The following is a 24,215-nucleotide window of genomic DNA, read 5'->3' as shown; positions in this document are numbered from 1 at the left end:
TTCAGTATACTCAAAATTAACCACTTCAATTTTCCAGTTCCTTTTGAAAAGTGAAAAGATCACAGAAGACATGGAATCTAAATTTTCCATTAACCAATTCCATTAACCAAAAGCAAAATACTGTAGATGCTGGAAGCCAGAAGTAAAACAGCTGGCAGGATTTAACAAGTCAGCTAGCATCTAGGAAGAGGGAAACAGTTAATGTTTCAAGTTGATGGCCTTTCAGTCAAAACTGGGGAAAGTTTTAGAAATGAGAAAGTCAGCAATAAAAAAGGGAGAGTCAGAGAAAACAGAAGGCAAGGTCCTTCACAGAGTGGAAAACAGGAAGCCAGTATTTACATGCATGATATGATTCCCTGTGCAACATTTATCACATGAATTCTCCATCCCACTCTGACCTCACAACCAAATTTAATGTTAGGTCAAGGAACAGCACTTCATCTTCTGACTTGACACATTACAGCTTCCAGTATTCAAACATTGAATACAACAATTTTAGATGATCAGCCATTAGTCTGGTATTGCACATTTATAATTTTTCCTCCCTGTTCTGGTATTTCTGATTTAATTAATCTTGTCCAATTTACACCACCTTCATTCCTATTCACTAGCCTTATCTACTCTATTTCAGCTAGCACAATCATCACTTCTGTGTATCTTTCCCTCTATCCTAACCATTAACTTTATTTTTCCTTGCATGCTACCTGGCTTGCTGAATATTTCTACCATTTTCTATTTTTATTTTGGGCACTTCATGAGTTTGCCCATTTGCCACAGTTTCATAACTGATACATCTAACACAGCCAAAAAAAAATTTGTTTCAATGCTTTTCCATTAATTTGTTGAAAATTGAACAATTTCATATCCATTGAGGTGCAAAACAAAGCTATAGATCTGTTTTTGTTTTCTTCCTCCTTGTAACATATTATAGATTTGTACAGTCATAAGGACATGATGAAGTACACAGATAATACAAAAATGGCTATGTGGTTTATAATTAGAAGGAAAGCTTTAAACTGCAGGCAAATATAGGTGGCCTGGTTAATTGGGCAAAAAAATGGCAAATGGAACTCAATCTGAGAAGTTTGGGGAGGTGCACAAGGTAAGGGAATACATGATAAATGGAGGATATCAAGAGGTGTGGAGGAACTTCGGAATGTACATTCACAGATCCTTGCAGGTAGCAGAAGAGGTCAATAATGTGATTAAAATGCCATACAGGATCCTTTCCTTCATTAGGTGATGCATAGAATACAAGAGCATGAGGTTGTGCTAGAACAGAAAACACTAGTTAGACCACAGTTTGAGTACTGCATATAGCTATGGACAGCACTTTACAAAAAGAATGTAATTAAATTGGGGAAAGTAAGACTGAGGAAAAACTAGATTAACTAATCTTGTTTTCCTGGGGGGGGGGGGGGTGGAATTGGCTGAGGTGTATATAATTAAAAATGGTATGGATGAAATAAGTAGGAAAGATGTTTTCTTTTGCAGAGAGGTAAGATATCAAGGGGCAAAAGATAAAAATCATTGATAAATGCAGTAGAGATGAAGAAATGTTTTGCATTCACAGTATATAGGAGTCTAGAATTTATTGCCTGAGAGGCTGGTGGTGGCAGAAACCCCTACTGGATTTAAAAAGGAGGGCATGATTTACAGTGCTGGAAGGTGGGATTAGGATGGCCAGGTCTTCTTGACTAGCACAAACACAAAAGGTTGAATAGCCGCCTGCATTTTAAATTTCCCATGATTCTACATTCTCTTGCATTCAAACCATAAGGAGGATGAACAAGAATAGCCCATTTGGACTCTCAAGCCTGCTCTGTTATTCAATGGTATTGCGGCTGATCCAATATTCCTCAAGTCTACTTTCCTGTCCTTTCCCAAAACACAATTTTCTTACTGAGTAAAAATCTACCTCAGCCTTAAATATGCCTAAGGACTCTATATCACAGGACTCCAAGTTCCTGTGGCAAAGAATTCCAAGGACTTTGAAAAGAAGTTCTTTCTTATCTCAGTGTTTTTTCAAAAAAAAGTGCTCCCTTATTCCTCTCAGTATTAGCCTGTCTAGCCCCTGAAGAACCTTAACCATGTCAATAGTATTGCCTCTCATCCTCCTAACTCCAATGAGCAGAGTCCTAACCTGTTTAATCTTTCCTTTTAGGACAACTACTCCAGACCTGGGATTATCCCAATGAACCTCTGAGCAACCGCTGAAATAATGTTTCCTTAAATTATTGTTCACAGTACTCTAGATGTACCCTGATGCATGCTACAGCATGATTTTCATACTTTTATACTCTTATATTCCCCTTGAAATAAGCACTAATGTTACATTAGTCTTCCCTATTGCTTACTAACTTGTGTATGAAACATAAAGTTACCACATGAAGACTCCTAAATTTTTCTGCAGTTTTTTGCAGTTCTGCAGTTTTCTGACAGTTTTCTGCAATTTTTCTCCATTTACATAAAACTGTCTATTGTTTGATGTTCCAAAATGAATAGCTTCACACTTACCCATGTTATACTCCATTTACCAATATTTTGCCCACTCACTTAACCTATCAATTTCTCTGAACTGATTGTGTCCTCCTTATTACTTGTCATTTATGTTATCCACAAATTCAGTCACCATACATTTGCTTCATTCCTCCAAACCATTAATATATTTTACAAACAGTTGCTGTCCTAGCACTGATCCCTGTGGTAACCCACTGGTCACAGGTTGCCAACTTGTAAATCACTCCACCCCTGCACCTGTTCACTGCTTTCTGCCTGTTCGCCAATTTTTTGTCCATGCTAGTGTCAATGGAGTAGTAACATTAATGTGGGCATTTTAACAAATGTGGAACCCAATGTATTTCTGGTTGATATTATCAAGAGGCACTGAATTTGCATACAGATCACTGACTATCAATTACATTACATAAAGCCTCTGCCCCATCAAAACAGATTCCCATCTTTTCAAGATCTCTTCATCTGAATTCAGGTTCTCCTACACCAATACAGTTACAAAACAGCTAATAAAGTCAAAATGGCATCCTGTAACAATGGAAAGATGGTAAACAGTTCCCTCTCAATCTGCCTGTAGTCTTTGAAAAGGTTGGCTAAGCTATCCTGCTCCAACATTACTCCTCCATCATCCAAGGCTTTACTTTCCTGGTTCTAATTGTATCTCTGTAGTCCAAGAATCAGCTTCTCTTTCTTCCCCTGTGCCATTAACTCTGAAATCCTCCAAGTATCTTTCCTTGAGTCCCTCCTAATTCTCAATTCTTACCACCTCAGTGCCCTATCATGTCTCCTGACTACTCTACTGCCTCAATAGTTTCACTGCTTTCCCAAGAACTAGAAGAGCAGAAATCTCCTCCACTGAGTACTGGCAAAATCAAGCCATGGTCTTTGGTCTTCACCACCAATAATGTACAGATGGACCTTGAGGTGCAAGTCCATAGGTTCCTGAAAGTGGAAACACTGATGGATAAGGTAGTTAAAAAGACATTTGGTATGCTTGTCTTAATAGGCCTCGACATTGAGTATAAGAGTTGGGGCGTTGTGTTGCAGTTGTACAAAGGCAGGGTAGGGGAGTCTAGAACTAAAGGGAACAGGTTTAAGGTGAGAGGGGAGAAATTTAAAGGAGATCAGAGGGGTAACTTTTTCCACACAGAGGGTGGTGAATATCATGAATGATCTGCCAGAGGAGGTAGTGGAGTCAGTTAGAATTACGATGTTTAAAAGGCATTTGGACAGGTAGTTGGATAGGAAAGGCATAGTGGGAAATGGGTCTAATGTGGGCAAATGGGATTAGCATAGATAGGCATCACAGTTGGTGTGGATGAGGTGGGTTGAAAGGCTTTGTTTCTGATTTTGTCTGTTTCTGTGTTGTATGTTTCTATGATTCTGTAAAAGAGAATGTGGTGGAAACGCTTATCTAACAGTATTAGTGGAAAGAGACGGAGTTAACATTTCAGTTGAAGACGCTTCAGAACTTGGAAAAAGGGGAAAAAGCTAAGTTTTAAATTGCAAGAGGATGAGGAAGGGGTGGATAGGACAAAGGAAATCTGACAGGGCAAGGTCAGGGTTGCCCTGAGAATAAACTGTAGACAGTTATCCAGTTGACAGGTTAATGAGGGAAATTGGAGAACAAAAGAAATTACAAGAACAAAGGAAAACAAAAGCATTGAAGTGACAACAATTAGAAAAAGAACACAAAGGGACGTACAGATTATGAAATGCAAAGCTATAGGAAATTCCCAGCACTTCAGGCAGTGGGGAGAGACCTACAGCAGAACTTGCTGTTGTGATACAGAGAAACTCAGTTATTTACGTTACAACAGAAGATGAGGTGCCACTCTTCATGCTTGCTATGGGCTTCATTATAAAAAGGAAGCCTCAGACAAAAAAGATCACATGGGGAGAGAATGGGGAATTGAAGTAATAACAGGAAGCTCAGGATCAGTCCTATAGACTGAATGCAGGTGCTTTACAAAGCAATCACCCAGTCACCGTTTAGATTCTTCAATGCAGTGGATGGTGTATTGCAGCCTCCCAGATTCTATATATAATTCAACTATTTCAGGTAACTCACTTAACAGAATAGTCCAGCTCTGCTGTGGGTTATCCATCTATAATTATTACTGTTTCTTCTCTCTCCACTTACCCTGTCTAAACCTTCCAGCTATCATGAGAATTGGGAATAATTAAAGGTAACCCAGTTTTAAAAGGCAGAGAAAGGGGGAAAGGGAAGGATAGAACATAAAATAATATCTATGAGAAGGCTGGAGAGATTAAAAAACAAGTGGATGCTAGTGCTGGTTAGCAAAAGCTTAGAGGAGATGAAGATGCGGAACAATTACCTGAAAGCACCAGTTGTTAGCAATGCCAATAAATTTCTGGTCGTTTATTCACCCAATTGAGCAACACTTTCTGAATTTTCATCTTGTTTGTAGTTCCTCCATGGACTTCCTTCTCTCATATTTGTAACATACTTCAGCTCTACAACATTCAGATCATTGAATGCCTGATCTTGATAGCCATACCATTGATGTCACACCTTTACTGTTTATGCCCCAAAACACTGGAACTCCCTTCTTGAATCCCTCTGCCCTTCTATCTCTCTTCTTTCTTTCTCTCTTCCTCTTTAGACCTACCTCTGAGTTTTTTGCCATGCACATCAATGTTAGGAATGGTAGCATTCCTATCAAATTAACAGACTCGTAATCCAGTTCTGGGCAAAATATCTTAAAATATCTTAAAATCTTGAGTTCCAATATCACAGAGTAGCTAGTGAATTTAGAATTCACTTCATATAATAATCCACAAGTGAAATAGCTGGTGATAATGATCACAAAACCATCAAATTGTCATAAAACTTCACATGGTTCATTAGTATACTCGAGGAAAGAAAATAACCTGGCATAATCATATCCCAGACTCATCCATTGCAATCTCTGGTTCTTTGGTTGATATAATAGGATGGTGTGAGATTGGGACAGGGACTTGCAACTAGTGCCCATACCATTGTTTTCTTGGTATCACTCAGTCAGTATCTAATAGCAGTCTGGAGTGCCTTGACCACAAAGATTGCAGTAGCTCAAGGAGGGTGCCCACCACTATTTTCAATATAGCATTAGCCATTAAATGCTGGACTTGCCTATGACATCTACATCCCAAGAGATAAATAAAGATAAAATCTCCTTCTGAGGCTCAGATTATGTTAGTTAATTATTTTGTGAAGAGAGTTTAAATATGTTATAAAGGCACAATATAAATGCAAGTTAACATTGCTATTTTTACCGTGGAGATGTAAACCAGATTCACTGCAGTATAACAGGACCTCATACTGGCCTCTTCTGCCTCCAGGTAACTAGTGTAATCTTTTGAAGATCTTTGTTGCGGCCATAGTCTGTGGTGGGAATCTTGTAGCAACGTTTATGTCCCTTAAAGGTCTCTTGCTGCTTCTTTTGATTTTTTGCAGTGACATCCTAGCTACAGCCAATTAGTTTTTTGCATTCATCCTTGGAATTCCTCTTGTTAACAGGAATCCCATTGTCAACATAATGCAAAAAAAACATTGAGGTAAGAAAACAGGTTGGGGTTAGAGATGTACTAAGGGAATAAGTAGCAATCCACTGGAACTCTGTTTTATAGAAGAAAATTTAATACTGATGTCTTTAAAAGCAGTTATTAAGAAGTTTGGATCCTTGACAATGAAACAGACACAGGTTTGTGATTGAATTTCAACTGCAATTCCTGTGGAATTTTATTTGTAATGCAGAGAAATTATAACCACCTTAAAAATTTATGAGCAATGTATGTAAACAACAGCAAATCTCTATTTGAAGAAGAAATCCACTTTGTAAAGCAATGAAGAAATGAACAGTGCAGTGAACTGGAACATTATCCTTTTACTTGCAGGTCCAAGGTATCATTCCAGGCCATACCGAAGATGTGAGGTGTATCTTCTGATGTGACATATAGGGTCATATCTTCTGACAGCCAGAACAACCTGCAGATGTGGGCTTTTCTTGTTGGAAGATAGGCTTAAGAGCCTATTGCCTATTTTTTTGACATGACTTCCATTGATCTAGCAGGCCCTTAACTGTGATGTTAACCTCTCCACATAGCTCAGCACCACACAAGTCTTCTGGTCCTTGAATCGGTACATCAGGTGATTCAAGCAGCTCCGATTCAAGTTTTACACCTGGACTGTAAGGATAGTGCAAAGTGCATCCTTACTTTACAAAGTAAAAGCAGGCATTGAGAATGGATATTAAAATACATTCTGTGCTTATAAACATTAATAGTCCTTCCCACATAAAGAAGTGAATTATTTTCAGATTCTTAAACTGATACCTATTGCAAAACTATTGTGCAACTCAAACATTTCTCTACCCGCCTCAGGCAGTTGTACAATCATACAATCAACTCGTAGCAATGAAGAAATTTTCAGGTAGAACAGGAGATGATACAAATTTATGGTATCAGTGTTAAATAACGAGGCTTTGTCTATATTCTCAGGATTAATTTGAATGAGTACAGGTCCCACAGGAGCATTTCCATATTACTAGCTACCTTCTATTCAGATATTTACTGAATGCTGGTAATAAACTAAAGCCAGCATTTGTTAACTATTGCTAAATGCAGACAGAGGATTCATAAATAGAAAAGGTTGAATATTCACTCAATGGTTTGTTTTAACTACATGATTTCTTAACTCTGCCCTCTTTGGTGATGTAAATTATAATACCAGTGACGATTTCAGACCATTGACAACTAGAACCGATTTGATAGCCAGTGGAACATAGGGATAGGCTCTCACCGGCTGTCAAAGCCATTCAAGAACAGAGCTAGCCACTTAATGGTTGGAAAAACACTGCACTGCACAGGATCTTGTGACGTACTAGGAGCCAACCCCTCTATGGAAGATTGGGCCTTGGTGGACCACGCTAGAAGAAACAGAGTCTAAAGGCAGGCAACCAGCAAGTTCAGGCAGCTTGTCTGCCATTGAAAGATGGGCCTGTGATTGACTGGGCATAATCCATTACTTTACAGCACATAATACCAGAATCTCTTTCCAGGAATCTGTGTATCTCAGCAATCTGTGTTCCAACCCATTGTTAGTAAAATATATTCTACAATTTAATGAAATTAAATATTTTGTGCAAAAGAAGTCATTGATTTACCAAAATAATTGCTTTTCTATGCCAGGCCGAGAATGAATTACAGAGGGTCACAATGGATGCCACTCGAATTTCACGACAGCTGGAAGAAACTATTGATGACTTTCAAGAAGAGAAAATTAAGGATATTAAGGTAGAATGTAAAAATAATTCTTGCTCATTTGTTCATCCTGCACAAACAAGGATAAAGGTCATTATCAGGAAAATCTTGGGGCAATTCTCTACAACAATTATTTCTTGATTGCTAACTGTTCAACATCTTCTCGACCACACAAGAATCCTTCTATAGGTAGGTATGGTTTAGCAATTACAGTAAAGCTTGAATGATCTGTTATCCAATTATTTGGAAATTCTAGTGGTTTGGCTCACTGGGTGCTGATTCCCGTGCTCCCTTTTACACAAGGGTCCCCATTCCTGAACTACCTTAGAACCAGGTGAGTTTTAAGGAGGCATGGGAACCACGTGAGTTTAGTTGCTCATGCTCCCTTGAAATTTACTAGATTCACTGCAAAATTTAGATATGTAACATCTGAAAAAAGTGAATTTAAAAAGTGAGTATTAATAGGAATAACATCCAATAGTCCAGAACATCTGCTGGTCTAGCACCACCAGTCCCAAGCATGCCAGATTAATGGATTTATTGTATCAGTCAATGTCCAGATGATTGCAATAAATGTTGACCACATTGAGTTGCATTACACCACAAACCCTTTGCTAAAAATTCCCAATAACATAATTTTATTATTCTTACATTTTCTTACAATTTAAGAATCTATTTGGCCCATCAAACCTATGCCACCTCCCAGAGCATTTGTATCAGTCCCATTTCCCTAAATTTCCCTGGAGCCTATCTTCCCTCACATGCCTACTGTTCACCTCCTGTGTTGATCTCCTGCTGTCCACCTACACCTGCGGGTAAATTATAGTAGCCATTTAAACTACCAGATCTTGGATTTAGGGGAGAGGAACAGGAGCACCAGGGGAAATCCCATGTGGTCACTAAGAGAGCATGCAAACTCCATACAGACAGCACCTGAGGTCAGGATCAAACCCAGCTCCTTGACACTGTGCAGCAGCCGTGCTATCTCCAGCAGGAAGCTATTTGGTCCCTTCATTATTTTAAAAGATTACACAGCTGATTTCTTAAAGCAACATCAGTTTCTTGCATAAGTCTGTGATGCCCTTAATATCAAACAAAAATCTACCTGTCTTGAATACACTTCATGACTTAAGTTCTGAAAGATTCAGTACCCTCTGGTGCAGAAATTTCTTCTAATCACTGTCCTCATTGGCTGACCCTTTATTTTAAGACTCTTGTGCATCTAGGTTCTGGTCTTTGTACATTTCAGTGACATTACTTCTCATTATTTTAAGTCTTGAGAACATAGGCTTAGTCTGCTTAATCTCTTAATCAACCTCTTGCTGCACATCCTCTGTTTTCGGAAGATCAGACCAGTCAATATTTCTAGATACAGTCTCACCAGAGATCTATGTAATTGGAGAAAGGTGTCTCTACTCCTGTACTCAAATGCTTTTCCAAATGTACTGCTTTCCTTCCTAATTGCTTGCTGTACCATGTTAACTTTCAGTGATTTGCATACATAGATCCCTTCGAACACCATTCAATCTCTCACTGTTAAAAAATACTTAAATATTAAATATTTCTATCTTGTCTACCAAAATGATGACCCTGTTCCCACACTATATTCAATTTCCCATTAATTAACCTGACCATATCTCCTGTAGCCTCTCTGCATCCTTCTCGCAACCCATTGCCAACCAGTTTCATATCGTCAGTAAATTTGGATACATTACATTTGATCTCCTCATCCAATTCATTGATATGGATTGTATACAGCTTGGGCCTTCTGTGGAACTCCTAATCACTGTCTCCCAACCCAACAGGACCTGTTTATTCCTACTCTCCATTTGTCGTTCTCAGTCCATGACTGAATATTATTCCCGTTACCACATGCTCTAACTTTGTTCAATAATTTCATGTAGTACTACTTAAAAGGCCTCTTAAAAGTCCAAATACACCACATCAACTGGACCGGCCTTATTTATTTTGCTAGTTACAATCTCAAGACTAACAGATCAGTCAAACATGGCACAAGAGATTCTGCAGATGCTGGAATCTGGAGCAACACACACAGTGCTGGAGGAACTCAGCCAGTCAGGCAACATCTATGGAGGGAAATACAGTCAATGTTTCGGGTCGAGACCCTTCATCAGGACTCTATTAAGCATCCTCTTAACAACGGAATTACCAGATTCAATATCACATTTGGCATATTTTTTCCAAGTTAAGTACATCATAAAGAATGATATAATTGGAAAAATCTTTGAAACTCATCATAATGAAGTTATACTTAACTCTGCTGTCAGCCATTTATGTTAAATGTTTGACATATGACAAAATTTTAAGAGTTTTGTGTGAACATGTATTCAAAATAAATGGCATAATGTCAAGATTCAATTGTTTTATCATGTTCTCATACAGTCAAACTAAGCTTCTTTTGTTTTACTTAAAATAGAAGATTTTTGGAGATTTTATTACAATTGAAATGGCTTTCCATGCAAAAGCTTTGGAAGTATATAGCAATGCATATCAGCATGTACAGAATATTGATGAAGAGGCAGATATGGAGGTAAGATGTATTTTTGAGGTTTTTATGGAAGTGTCCTGAAGGCAGTATTCAATATATAATTTTCATTTTTGAAATAAAACGTGCAAGCCAGTTGTAAAAGTGTCAGCAAATTCTAGAGTAACCTATTAAATCTACAATTTATTATGTTTAGGTAGAATGATATTTTAAATATTTCCATGGCTGTGAATTAAATTACAGATCCACCTTCCATTTTGCATTAAGCAGTCTGGCTGGTAATGAAGTCCTAATCCACCTGAGTAAATCTTGGGTCCTAAAGTCCAATGTATTGTTGAACATCTAAGTTATTAAACCTTGGCAATTGAAAATGAATTTTATGTCCTGTTATGTAAAAACTTGACTGTCAATTCATCACCTATAACCAGTCATATTAACCACATATTTAAAGACAAATGAATGAAATAAAACAAATATTCTGTGTGTTGATTTCTTGTTATTGTGGGTTATTGGGATGACAGAGAGGGGAAGAGGAAAGAGGGAGGATGGGCTTCTGTATGGTTTGATTTCTTTGAGCTGTAAGGAGTGAAAGGTGCGTCAAGAGGATATTTCTGCTTCACATCTGGAACAGCTATATTATTAACAACTGATTCTTTAGACTGTATCTCTGCTCTTTTGTGTGGTTCCTAGAAAATGCCTCTGCATACCGAGGATCAGTATTAAATGGTTATTATGTAAAGATGGTCTCTATTAGGTCAGCTTTCATCTTCCTATGCCCTCCCCACAACCCACTAATCTGTGCTGAATGGTTTGTATTGAGACAAAAATCTTTTGCTATTAAAATCAGTTCTGTATAGGAATTAGGATCACTGTAAAAGTGTTATGGCATAGAGGTCATTTATCTCAATAAGTATGTACTGACTCTAAGTAAATCAATCTTGTTGGTCCCTTTCCCATGCTTTTACCTCAAACTATTTGCTCAGGTGCCTATCCAGTTTCTCAATTATTCCATTTCCTCCACTTCTGCACACAGTGAATTCCATGTGACAAATTTTACTTATAATAGCTTCCCTCCCCGTCCCATCACATCTTTTGTGATGTGTGTTAAATCTGTGCCCCGATCCCTGGAAAAAAACTGTAAGGAAACAGCTTCCCTCTAAACCAGTTACAATCTTGTACATATTTATCAAATCTCCTCTCAATCTTCTTTACTCAATAGAGAGAATCCAAGTTTCCTCAATGTAATATTGTAGCCCAAATCCCTCATCCCTGGAACCATTCAAGGAAATCTTTTGTGCACCATCTTTAGGGGCTTTACATCCTTCCTAAAGTCAGAACACTAGAACTGATTGCAATACTTCAGTTGAGGCTTAACCTTTTTTTTCCTGCAGAGTTCTGGTAATTTCTGATTTCACTCATCTCCTATTTATACCTCTCCTTGACATAGCCCACCAACTTCAGCTGCCACCAACACCATTGTGTCATTCAATCTCTCCTGATCTACATCCTATCATAGACTCTTTTTGTTCTTTCCACCCCTCCCTATTTCCTCTGTAGTCATAAACCTGTTTAGTCCTAAACCTGCAATGTCAGTTCTCTTTCGTCCTTAGCAGATGATGTCTGACCTGTGTATTTCCAGCATTTCCTATTGTATTTCAACATAACTTTCCCACTTTTGTAGTCTACGCCAATAGAAACATTTCTATTTTTCAGTGACCACAACTAAAACATCTATTGGAGTTGATTAAGTATTCAGCATCCCATTACTATCTATTGAAATGCAAGGTTGCCATAGAATATTCACAGTTCCAGGATAACTGGATGAACAGGGAAACACATTTTGAAAGAGAAGAGAAAAGAGGAATAGTGGTGGAGGAGGTGAGAAGAATGAATGATGAGGTTGAGTTTGGATAGATGGAGACGAGATGAAAAAGATACAGAGCGGGAGATGCAGCAAAGGCTCAACGTCAACCAGGGATGGAGTCCAGATCAAACACCTGCTCCTTTGACTTGGGATCAGCAGATACAAAAAGTTTGATTATAAAATATTTTGTTCTTTTTTGCTAAATTCTTTTCCAATCTTTTTATTAATTTTCAAGTTAATAAACATAACGGTAGTAATTATACACATGATACAAAGAGAGCGGGATTACAATAATAAGTTAACATATACAGACACAGTGAAATGTGTAATCTGAACCTCCCAATCTCTTGATAATTGAGCATGAAAAAGATTTTAAAAGAAATTTGATTTTCTGAAAAAAAACCCAAACCAAATAGTACTAATAAAAACGAAACAAAAGCTGGGCTGTCGTATTTCATTGGTTAAAAGCATTATTATGTCATCTACTCCATTCCTCTATATTTGAATAGAAAGTTATTGAAAAAGATTCGGAAAAGGTCAGCTTACATCATATGAAAATACTGAATAATGGGTTCCAAGTTTCTTCAAATTTAACCAAAGGCTCAATAGTACCACTCCTAATTTTTTCTAAGTTTAAACATGTTATAGTTTGGGAGAACCATTGGAATGTAGTAGGGTGTTTAGGATCTTTCCATTTAAATAGAATGGATCTCCTGGCTATTAATGTAACAAGTGCAATCATACTACAAGCTGAAGTAGATAAATGGCCAGAATCCATCATTGGTAACCCAAAAATTGCAGTGATAGGATGAGGTTGTAAATTGATACTCAATACCACTGAAATAATATCAAAAATGTCTTTCCAATATTTTTCCAAAAGAGGGCAGGACCAGAACATATGTGTCAGGGAAGCCACCTCAGAATTACATCTATCACAGATAGGATTTATATGGTCATAAAAATGAGCTAACTTATCCGTAGACATATGGGTCCTATGAACCACCTTAAACTATATCAAAGAGTCTCTAGCACACATTGAAGATGTATTAACTAATTGAAGAATTTTCTTCCATGTCTCTGTAGGTAAAAGTATCTGGAGTTCTCTTTCCCATTCATTCTTAATTTTATCAGATATCCCTAAACGTATTTTCATAATCAGATCATAAATTATTACTATCAAGCCCTTCTGATAAGGGTTAAAACCTAAAATTTTTTTCTGTAATTTCAATTTGATGTGGTATCAGAAAAGTAGGTAGAGTAACATTTAAAAAGTTTCTAATCTGTAAATATCTTTTTAAAAAAAGTGATCTAGGCAAATTGTATTTATTAGACAACTGTTCAAAGGACAAGAAACAGTTATCAACAAATAGATCACGAAAGTATGTTATTCCCTTCGTTTTCCATAAAAGAAAAGCTAGATCCATTCTAGATGGTTGAAAGAAAAAAATTGAATAGAATAGGACTTGATAAATTTATTCAATCCAAAAAATTTACACAATTGAAACCATATTCGTATTGTGTGTTTATTCAATTTAGTAAGTGCAAAGGGGAGCGAGGCCCCTAAAATAGAAGCCAATGAAAACCCTTGCACTGACTTGCGCTTGAGATACACCCATCGTGGACATTGAATTACATCTAAATCTTGTGTCCAAAAAATTTTGTTTTGTTAAATTAGCTTGTGATTGTGAATATACTTCAGACAAATTTTAATATTGGAAAATAACAGCAAGAATATATACAGATTCTGTATGCATTTTCCACAGACCATTAATGGATTGTTCTGGTAGATTTTCAGGAATACGCTTCATTTACACGACAATCAAGCACGCCTAAGCATAGTATCTGCCAATTCTGCAAACACTATGAATGGAACAAATTCAGCACTAGCTATATCAGGATCCTCTAAGGTAGGAGAAAGTCAGCTATTTTGCATTAATGTCCGAAGTTAACAAAGACAATCCTTCAATTTTTATTTCAAATCTCATTAATTTGGGGTTTATATTTTCTCTGCATGTTTGGCAGATAAGGCATTACATATTTTATTGTGTTAAAAATATTGGATGCACCGGAGTATTATTAACCTCTATTATAATCACATTTTATCAACTAGAGAATGAACTAATTGCATAAGAGTTTCTCTGGGATTTAAGTGAGAAGTTGGAGATGGACACAGTTCTATTAGTGACAAGGGTATATGTCGAAAAAGGAATATGCAATAAAAAGAATGGAAAAAAGACCTAACAGAAAAGAGCTGTAGATATTTTCGTATCTAGTAAACATTTGAAATTGTCACAAAGTACAATGGCCCCAGAATTCTTAGGCATTCCTTCTGTGGCCAAAACATAATGATAAACACTGAAATTGGAGGAGTTGTGGATAACGAGGAAGGTTGTCAAAGTATACGTCTGGATATAGATCAGTTGGAAATTTGGGCGAAGAAAAGACAGAGTCTAATGCTAATAAGTGTGAGGTAACGCATTTTGGAAGGTCAAATGCAATGTATATAATAAATGGTAGGACCCTCAGGAACATTGATGTACAAAGAGATCTTGAGGTGCAAGTCCATAACTCCCTGAAAGTGGCAATATACGTGGATAGGATGGTAAAGAAGGCATACAGCACACTTGCCTTCATTGATCAGGGCACTGAGTATAAAAGTTGGTAAGTTTTGTAAAACAGAGAGACCTAGGAGTGCAGGTACATAGTTCCTTGAAAGTGGTGACACAGGTAGACAAGGTAGTGTAGGCAGCATTTCACGGTCAGAATATTGAGTTCAGGAGTTGGGATGTCATGTTACAGCTGTACAAGATGTTAGTAAGGCCACATTTGGAGTACTGTGTACGGTTCTGGTCACCCTGCTATAGAAAGGATGAAAAGGTATAAAAAAAACTTACAAGGATGTTTCTGGGACAGGAGAGTTTGAGTTATAAGGAGACACTTTTCCCTGCAGTGTAGGAGGCTTGAAGGTTTATAAAATCATGAGAGGCATAGAAAAGGTGGATAATCATAGTCTTTTTTTTCCAGGGTAGGGGAGTCCAAAACTGGAGGGTGTAAATTTAAAGTGAGAGGGGAAATATTTACAAGGGACTTGACAGGCAACTTTTTCCACAAAGAGAGTAATGCATACATGGAATGAGCTGGCAAAAGAAGTGGTAGAGGTAGGTACAATTATGACATTTAAAAGACATTTGGACAAGTACATGTATAGGAAAGTTTTAGAGGGACATGGGCCATACACAGGTAAACGGGACTAGCTCAGTTAGGCAACTTGGTCGGCATGGACAAGTTGGGTTGAAGAGCTTCTTTAACGTGCTATATAGCTCCATGACTCGATGAGTGGAGGACTTCAATTATTGGAGAGGTTGGATGGCTGGGCATGTTTTCCCTGGGGTGATGGAGGTGAGGGGTGATCTGATGAAGCTTATGAGAGGCTTTGACTATCAACCTTATCTAAATCTTTTGCCCATGGTAGGGGTATCTAAAACAAGATGGCATGGGTTTAAGATAAGAGGAAGTTTTAAAGTCGATTAGAGGGGAAGGTTTTTTTTAATTTTATTGATATCTGGAGCATACTGCCAGTGGAGTATATGCAATTATCACGTTGAAGAGGCATTTAAACAGAAACTTAAATGGGCATGGCTTACAGTCCTAATGTGGGCAAATAGGAATAGCGTAGATGGATAAAAAGGTTGGCACAGACATGGTGGGCTAAAGAGTCCATTACTGTACCGTACGATTCTATGACCCGATTACAAAAAAGGATGCAGTATGGTCTTTGATGGCTCCCAGCTGAGCAATCTCATTGGTCCTATTTCCTCCCCTCCTTATATCCTAGTCCTCTGCAACTTACTTTCTTTCACATGTCCATATACTCCCTTTTGATTCTTTTGCCATTTATCTTCATTAAGAATAATTTACAGTACTTAATCAACCTAACATCACTTAAAAGGTGATTTGAATTTGCACATATAGCCATCAGACCAAGATACCCATGTAGCATATTCTACGAGTTTTCAAGGTTGTTACAGATTAAATGCTGTGATATATGGTTGTAACTGAAGGAGCCTGTAGTTCATTGGTATTAGAATACCATTCAGTATTAGAATGCCCTCTTCCCCAGAGTATATAATTCTCTCAATGGTAACCAGTTTATGATATTAACCACAAATGAAAGGTCCTTTCTCATTACTGGTACTGCAGGATTTATGTATTATAGTACTCAGTGATACATTTATGAACCTTCCTGGGGTTGGGTTGGTTGACTGGAGCAGGGCTACTGTCTCTCTCCTGTTCTCAGGCATCCATTAGAGATAAGGGTGTGATTATTTGTCAGCTGTAGCTGAATGTATAGCATTCTCATTCTAATTCAAAGAGCTGTAGATTATTGTCCTATTCCAGCAATTTGAGCATAAAAATCTAGGATGACACTGTTGCAACACTAGGATAGATCTGCTCTGCTGGTGGTGCCATCTCACAGCACTAGTCATTGAGAGATACAGCACGGAAACAGGCACTTCAGCCTATTAAGTCCCCACCGATCATCAAGCACCCATCTACTACACTCATCCAATTTTTATTATTCTCCCCACATTCCCATTATCTCCTGCAGATTCTACCCCCCACATGCATACTAGGACCAATCTACAGTGGCCAATTAACCTACCAACCTGCACATCTTTAGGATGTGGGAGGAAAGAAAAGTACCAGGAGGAAATCCATGTGGGCACAGGGACAAGATGCAAACTCCACACAGAAAAGTCTGGAGGTCAGGATTGACCCAGGTCACTGGAACTGTGAGGCATCAGCTCGACCAGCTGTGCCACTGTGCTAGAAGCTGCACCACTATTTGACCTTGATTTATCTCTAAATCAATGTCACTAAGAAAAAAGGTCACATTGCTGTTCATGGGAACTTGTTTGCAAATTGGCTGCCATTTCTTACAATAGTATGTAGCTACTGTTTAGGAACACTTTCGGTCATCTTAAAGGTCATGAATGTATTTTCTTACATTGCTCCTCAAAACAGAGAAACAGTTCATCTTGGAAAACACACCAAGTGCTCCAAAAGTCTTTAGAGACCTGACCAAAACTGCAGTTTAGAAGCCATGATTACACTCAGATCATTCTAACATTTAGCTCCTTGGACTTCACTATTTTCCACGGTGTTCTATAAAGACTTCCTTCAATATGTTACAAATGTGGGTGGTAAGACTCTTTCACTAACCTAATGGGTTAGATTGCATTGGAACTAGTCCACTGCCTGGAGTCATCACGTGCACTCACCTGGTCTGGATATTGGAGAGTCCTGGTTCTCCACACTCTCTGGCTAGGGGGCAAGATCTGCATGGTCATGTGGCATAACATAAAGGAGCAAAGATAGAAGGGAGATAGCCAGTATGAAGAGAGCAAGGAGTGGAGTAAGAGATAGCAAGCGATAGGTGGATATATTTCACAGGAGGAAGACGTTTAGTATAAATTGGCATCAAGATCAGCATAACATTGTGGGCTGAATGGCCTGTTCAGTGCTGTACTATGTTCTAGGTGAGGAGGGATGATAGGCAGATGGAGGAGGGGTGAGTGGAAATAGCAGCGGAGGCTGGGAGGTGATAGGTGGAGGCAACAAAAGACTGCAGATGATGGAATCTGGTATGTAAGGAAGGTGGAGTGTGGAATCAAGGGAGGTGGGGTGGGCAGATGGGAATGGTAAGGGAAGGGGGCCCAGTGGAAGAGATGTGTTGTAAACCAGAACAGCATCTCATATTCCACATGGGTAGTCTACGACCTGACAGAACATTGAATTCTCCAATTTCTGGTAAATTTCTCCCCCTGTTCCTTTTTTCTTTCTACCTGATCTATCCAGTTCCTCTTACACCAACCCCAGCCTTGTTGCTTTCCCCTCCTCCACCTACTCCATCTGCACATCACCCAGCTCTTGCTCTACCCCTTCCCATCACCCCTTTATTCTGGTTATCTCCCCTCTACCTTTCGTCCAGATGAAGGCTCTCGACCCGAAACATCAACTGTCCATTTCCCTCAACTGATGCTGCCTGACCTGCTGAGTTCCTCCAGCATCTTATTTATTGTTCCAGATTCCAGTGTCTGCAGTCTCTTGTGTCTCCTCAAAGCTGAAAATGTCACTGACAAGTAATTTAAAAAATTAAATTAAATTTAAATAGAAATGAAAATACCTTCCTCACTGCTTCCTAATCTGCAAGACTTCAATCCCCATTGCAATCAATGTGGTCTCTAATCCTAAAGCAGACTTGACCTAACCAAGTCCATATAAATCCAGTAATGGAATCTAAATTTGCCTATAAATCAGTGGTTCAATGGAACCACTGAATCCAGACCAACAAAGTAGTATAAAGGATGAACAGTACTTCAATAAACCAATAAAAAGTTGGTGAACGTAAACGTAAGAAAAAAGGTAGCAGTAAAAGCAAAGATTACTGTAAATATACTATAAATAGTTCCGGAATGGGAACATTTCTAGGAAGCAGTAAAACTTCAGCAGCCAAACACGATTGCAACGAGTGCCATCCAAACACAAGCAGGATGGGAACGATTACCAAATGAGTTAGAATCAAATTAAATTCAGGGGAAAGCTATAATAATCATTACAGAAACCTGACTATAATCTGAACATGATTTGGAACAAAATATTTCTGGCAATAGCCTCCTAAAACATCAGAAATTGGAGCAGAATCACAATATCGATAATCACAATATCGATAATGATCTTTGTATCAGGTAACACGGTAGGCTTGAATGAGTGGTGGATATTAATGCAAGAGTCTGGTGGGAATTTCTAAAGATTTCCTAGCTGCAGTAATACAGTGGGGAAAATGTGTAAACAAGCAGAAGAAATGATGCATTGTATTGGACCTGAAGAAACCAAATAGCTCATGTATAAAACAGTTGCTACACTTGAGAGAAAGGGAGAAATGTGGGAATTTAACATTCTAATGTTTTAAGAAGTGACATTTTTGGAATTTGATTTCTGTTTGATTGCCCAGGTTGGTACAATAGGACTGGCTTTTGTTTCAGAGGAGCAACACTAAACATTTAATACTACTGAAATATAAAACATTGGCATACTGTCAGTGAATTTTAGCTTTGATCTTTAAATCTATTGTTTTGGATACAGCAACAAGTATGCATGAACAAAAAGGTTGACGATGACGACGATGACGACGATGACAATGACGACGATGATGATGAGGAAGATGAAGAAAATTGAGGAAGAAGCCAATTCTGCTTTTTTGATTTCAACAGTTATTTATGTGTATGGTACATTTAGTATATTTTCATTGATAGAAAATTGTCCAGCCTTTAAAATTTAAGAATTGCTCTAAAATATAATACTGCCAAACACGGTTTTCATTTTTCTATGCCAAAATATTACATGTAAACAGTTTATCTATAACTCATTAAATAGTTATGGGTACATTACTCTATATACAACAGGTGTGTTAAAGTTCATCCTATTGTGCAACAATATTTATATTGCATGCATTTTCACATTCTAAAGTTTATATCTTTCTCGTACAGCAAAGGTACTGGTAATTTTCCTCAGCCATACAAAATTTTATTATACATGCAGTTAACAAACTTTTTTTATGTAAATAAGTGTACATTGATGATGAAAGGGAGCACAATATTTGATGTTTGTGTATGCCATTAATGGAGGTAAGGTCATCACTAATCTGGACATAAGAAACATGGAAAAAGCCCAGCATTCATTACCCATCTACGATTGACTCAAGATGGGTATTCTTTGTGGCAGCTACATTCAACCAAGGGATTTACTTCAGAAAGCAATTAACAATCGCATCAGTATATTGCTGCGCATACCAGTCTGGGTAAGGATGGCAGATTTCCTCTTAGAAGAGGAATAATAATCTATTTGTGTTTTTTTTAATTATCCAATAGCTTTATAAGATTTTTTCTTATTTTTTAATGACATATTTTAAAATGCTAAATCCAAATTCTCAGAACATGAACTTGTATTTTCCAGAATTTTAGTCCAGCTTTATCACACTATACAATATTCTTGGAATTTACTGTGTAAACTTTTGGCTTATGGATTAATTGACAGTGAAGTTCAGAATTCTAACTTGGAACTTTTGAAATTCATTGGATGTTGACAGAAACTGTTGCACAGTTCTGTACTCAAGATCACCACCTACTACTTTTCTAATTGAAATTAGTGGATTTTGTTTGTATCACTTCCAATTTAGTCCATTGTAAATGCTTGGAGTTCATGGGTTGTAGTATGAAACGTGACGGAAAATAAGCAGCCCATTAAACATTGATTTTCTTTACCAATGACCCCAATTGGAAAAAAAAGCAGAGTGCAAAATAAGGCCATAGTGTTAAAATCATGAATAATGTTAATGTACAATATTGTCTGCTAAATCCATTTATGATATTGGCACTTCCCTATTACCAAGTGAAATTTCCAGTACCTATATCAGTCACACTCATTGATGGTAAACTTTTTCGAATGATAAAGCAAAAGCATTTAAGTTATCAATTGTACGGCTTTGATAAAACTCCAACTGCTTACCCACTGATGTTCCCAGTTTTTGTTAGATAGCTGTTATCTCCATACTCTTCAATACAATAAACTTCACATTCTTCACTCCTTTCAGCTATTTCTTTTATGGCATTATATAGCTAATCAGTAAAACTAAGCTGTAGTATTTTTGATAACTCCACATTTAGTCACATTTATTGATAAATGAAAATGGTATGGACTTTCCATCAGGGTTTAAGGTTAAGAATAAGGTTTCAAGGTTGGATTCCTCTGTTTCATTTCTTTTCCTGTTAATTGTTCTTGATGTAGTTTGTGTTTTGGGCATATTCCAGCTACAAATCAATCTCAAAATTAGAAATAAGAACAGAAGATGCTAGACCACTCAAGTTAGGCACCGTCGGTAGAGAGTTAAGAATTCATTACATTTTGTCAGAACTAGGAAAAGTTTGATGTCATGTGTGTTTTCAGTTGCAGAGAAGGGGATAGATGGAGAGAATTAGGGGAATGGAGACCAGGAAATTGAATGATACAGCTGTTGAGAGGAGTTGAAGGCGTGTTTATCATTGCTGATTGATCTGTAAGAGCTTAAACAGAAGGGGAAAAAGTATTCAAAATATTTCCCCTCTCTATGCTTACTATTAAGTCAGTGAACTACCAGACCAAAGTAAAATATAGTCTAGGCTCTTAGAAAGGGAGTAATCATGGACCATAATTTTCCAATCCTCTATTAGCTTGTTACCAGAGGACTAGGAGAGTGCTGATTTATAAAGAAAGGGCATACCAAGTAATGATAGCCTAGCATCGACTGCAAAAAAAATGTGGGGTAGTAATCAATTTGAAAGGTGCAAATTAATCATCAGGATAGATTTGTAAAAGGGAAGTTGTAACTAACTAAAGTGAATGTTTTGGGAAGTTAATGAGGTGATACAAAACTCGCAGTGTGATTGACAGATGGAAAGAACAAAGAAATGCCAATGACAGGGTGGAAACCAGAATAAGATGGTGTTGATGCTGGCTGAAAGCAGGTGGTGAAGACACAGCTGATCTGAAGGAGAATAATGACAGAGGAGAGAACAATCATTGAAATGTTATCTGTTTACACTAATCCTATTTTATTCTCCCCACATTCTCATCACCACCCACCCAGAATCTACCACTTACCCAAACACTAGGGGCAGTTTACAGTGGCCAATTAACTCAAATATCTTCGAGATGTGGGAGAAAACCAGAGCATGTGGGGGAAAACCCACACTGAGAATGTACAAATTTCACAGCCAACCCCAAAGGTCAGAATTGAGCCAGATCACTGGAGCTGCAAGGCAGCAGCTCTATTAGCTGTGAAATCTTAAATTGTTGAGTTCAATAGTCCTGAGAGCTATAACATGCCTGTGGAAGTTGAGACACTTTCCTTTCTGATACCAAAGAATAAAAAAAATCCCACAGCCAGAGGCCTTAGCTTTATCTCCCTACCTCCCCATCTTAATGAATTCCAAACCCAGCATGATGTTGAGCTCTTCCTCTGCTACCTGTGTGCCCAATTTTTTTCTTAGTCAAATCTTCATCCCAGACCTTTTCCTGTCTTCAGGAGTCTCTATCTCACCTGGAAGCCTCCCTCTGATCTCTTACCCTCTCTAGACCTTACTAATTACTGGCAAATGATAGTAACCATTTCAATTTTGCTATTGCCTGTACTCCAATGTCCAACCCCAATGTTATCAAAACACATTGTCGAGAGTGCTGCTATTATTTGGTAAACTGACTTCTACCTTGCAGCTATTGTTTTCTGGACCTTAACCCCAACACTGAATATCAGGCCACTGTCCTCATCTTCACTGGAGATCTTTCACTCAACAGCCTCCAGCCGCAGAGTCCACTAACTACACAGGCCATTTTTACCTTCTGCCCAAGATCCTAAAACAGATCCAGTGTTTCAACCTGTTCTTCTCCCACAGAACTGGCCTCTTTCTACTTTCACTCTATTCGCATCCCACCCACTCCCCAACCACCACAACAACAATCCCTTCCTACTTATATCCTTGATCCTCTGCCACTTTGACAGTTTGCAATTCCTTGGTTCCAACAGGCTCACTTTCACCATTGATGCCCAAATGCCCGAGACCTCTATCCTACACCACAATGGCCTGAGGGTCCTTTGTTTCTTCCTTGAACATCGGCTCAACCAGTTTTTCTCCACCACCAACCATCTTCACCTGCTTGAATTCATTTGCACATTGAACAACTTCTCTCTTAACTCCACTCACTTTCCCACATGGATCTTTATGGGTTACATGTAACAATCCTTATTTTAAATCATCCTCAGATCGCATACTTCATCCTTTTCCATTTCTTTTGCTTCCTGCTCTTCTCCATCCCTGGGCATGTTGTGAATCAATATCCATTACACACCTGCAGATTCCCATTGCTATCCTGCTTACTACTTCTCCTACTCCTTCTCCTATAAAGACTCCATTCCATTACAATCCTCCAGTTGCTCCAACTCCATCAGATATTTCCCTTGTTCTCGCCACCCCTCTTCATTCTCTGCAACCTAGTTCTCATAAAAGGCCATTGACATGAAATATGATTCTCCACTGATGCAAAGTGCAGGACATGTTATTTTCATCATTTTTTTAAATTTTGGATTGCTTGCAGTGTTACAACTTTCAAATAACCAAATGTAAAATTTTCAATGAATCAGTGTATTTGGGCAGTGTTTTAGAACTTGTTATATTATTCTTTGGTACAACTTGGGGTGATACTATTGACAACTGAGAAGCATTTGTGATAAAAGAAGCAATAGTATGTAATCAGTCATTTGTCAGCAAATCAATTTTAAATAAAGTGAAAAAAATATAGAACTATTGACGAGTTTCATTTGTAAGTTGTAGTCAATTAAATATTTATTTATATATTAGTGCCCTTGCACTTAAAAATTTCGAGAGCCTTCTTGATGGTCCATGAAAAAGTCTAGTTACTAAATTCTCAGCATTATGATTAACTTGATCTGGGCACAAATATTGTGGGTGAGGAAAAATTCCACCATGATGTTTTGATATTAGTTCAAATGATCATGGAAATTCAAACTGTAATGAATCTGTAGTAGACCCTTAAAATTCTTCCGTCTTTTGCAGTGGTTTGGCAAAATCTTGTTGCAAAATACAACACTGAAACATGAATCAACTCCAGACTTTTACCTATAACTTCAAACAATAACTGTAGAAGTTCCAGTATCCACTTTTATTAACCATTGCATCCAGTTGGGAAAACTCAACACACTTTTTTAAATAAAATGCTTTAAGCCACATTAGTTTGGGACTTACCTTTTGAAAGCTTTACTTATTGCATTCATGAGGTTTTTAAGTGAATAGTGTCAGCTGATGTTTGTCAATTTACTTATTCACAAAGTCATTCACAAATCATGCTACTTCTTGGGTTTCTCAAGAGTAGAGAATTCTGGTTCCCAGTTTTTAGAAGTCAAGGGTTTAATTACTAATTGATATAAGTTACAAGCTGATGAAAGAACAACAG

The 24,215-nt window shown here is 37.8% G+C and overlaps 2 protein-coding genes across 3 annotated transcripts in view; one reads left to right on the top strand and one right to left on the bottom strand.

Moving 5' to 3' along the window:
• The window catches only part of cibar1 (CBY1 interacting BAR domain containing 1), a 40,244-nt gene extending 16,699 nt beyond the window's left edge, over positions 1–23,545 (top strand). Inside the window, exons 5-9 of the mRNA XM_052022893.1 lie at positions 6,216–6,221; positions 7,708–7,812; positions 10,217–10,330; positions 13,937–14,056; positions 19,296–23,545. Coding sequence (XP_051878853.1) covers positions 6,216–6,221; positions 7,708–7,812; positions 10,217–10,330; positions 13,937–14,056; positions 19,296–19,388 — 438 coding nt within the window. The 3' untranslated portion in view covers positions 19,389–23,545. The remainder of the gene's footprint in view (positions 1–6,215; positions 6,222–7,707; positions 7,813–10,216; positions 10,331–13,936; positions 14,057–19,295) is intronic.
• LOC127574142 (RNA-binding protein 12-like) overlaps positions 1–24,215 on the bottom strand; it is a 53,814-nt gene that overhangs the window by 4,913 nt on the left and 24,686 nt on the right. The window lies entirely within an intron of this gene.

Source organism: Pristis pectinata, chromosome 9 (genome assembly GCF_009764475.1).
Source record: "Pristis pectinata isolate sPriPec2 chromosome 9, sPriPec2.1.pri, whole genome shotgun sequence".
In the NCBI taxonomy this organism is placed as follows: domain Eukaryota; kingdom Metazoa; phylum Chordata; class Chondrichthyes; order Rhinopristiformes; family Pristidae; genus Pristis; species Pristis pectinata.
The sequence above is the reverse complement of the archived record's forward strand: the minus strand, read 5'-3'. Positions and strand labels throughout refer to the sequence as shown.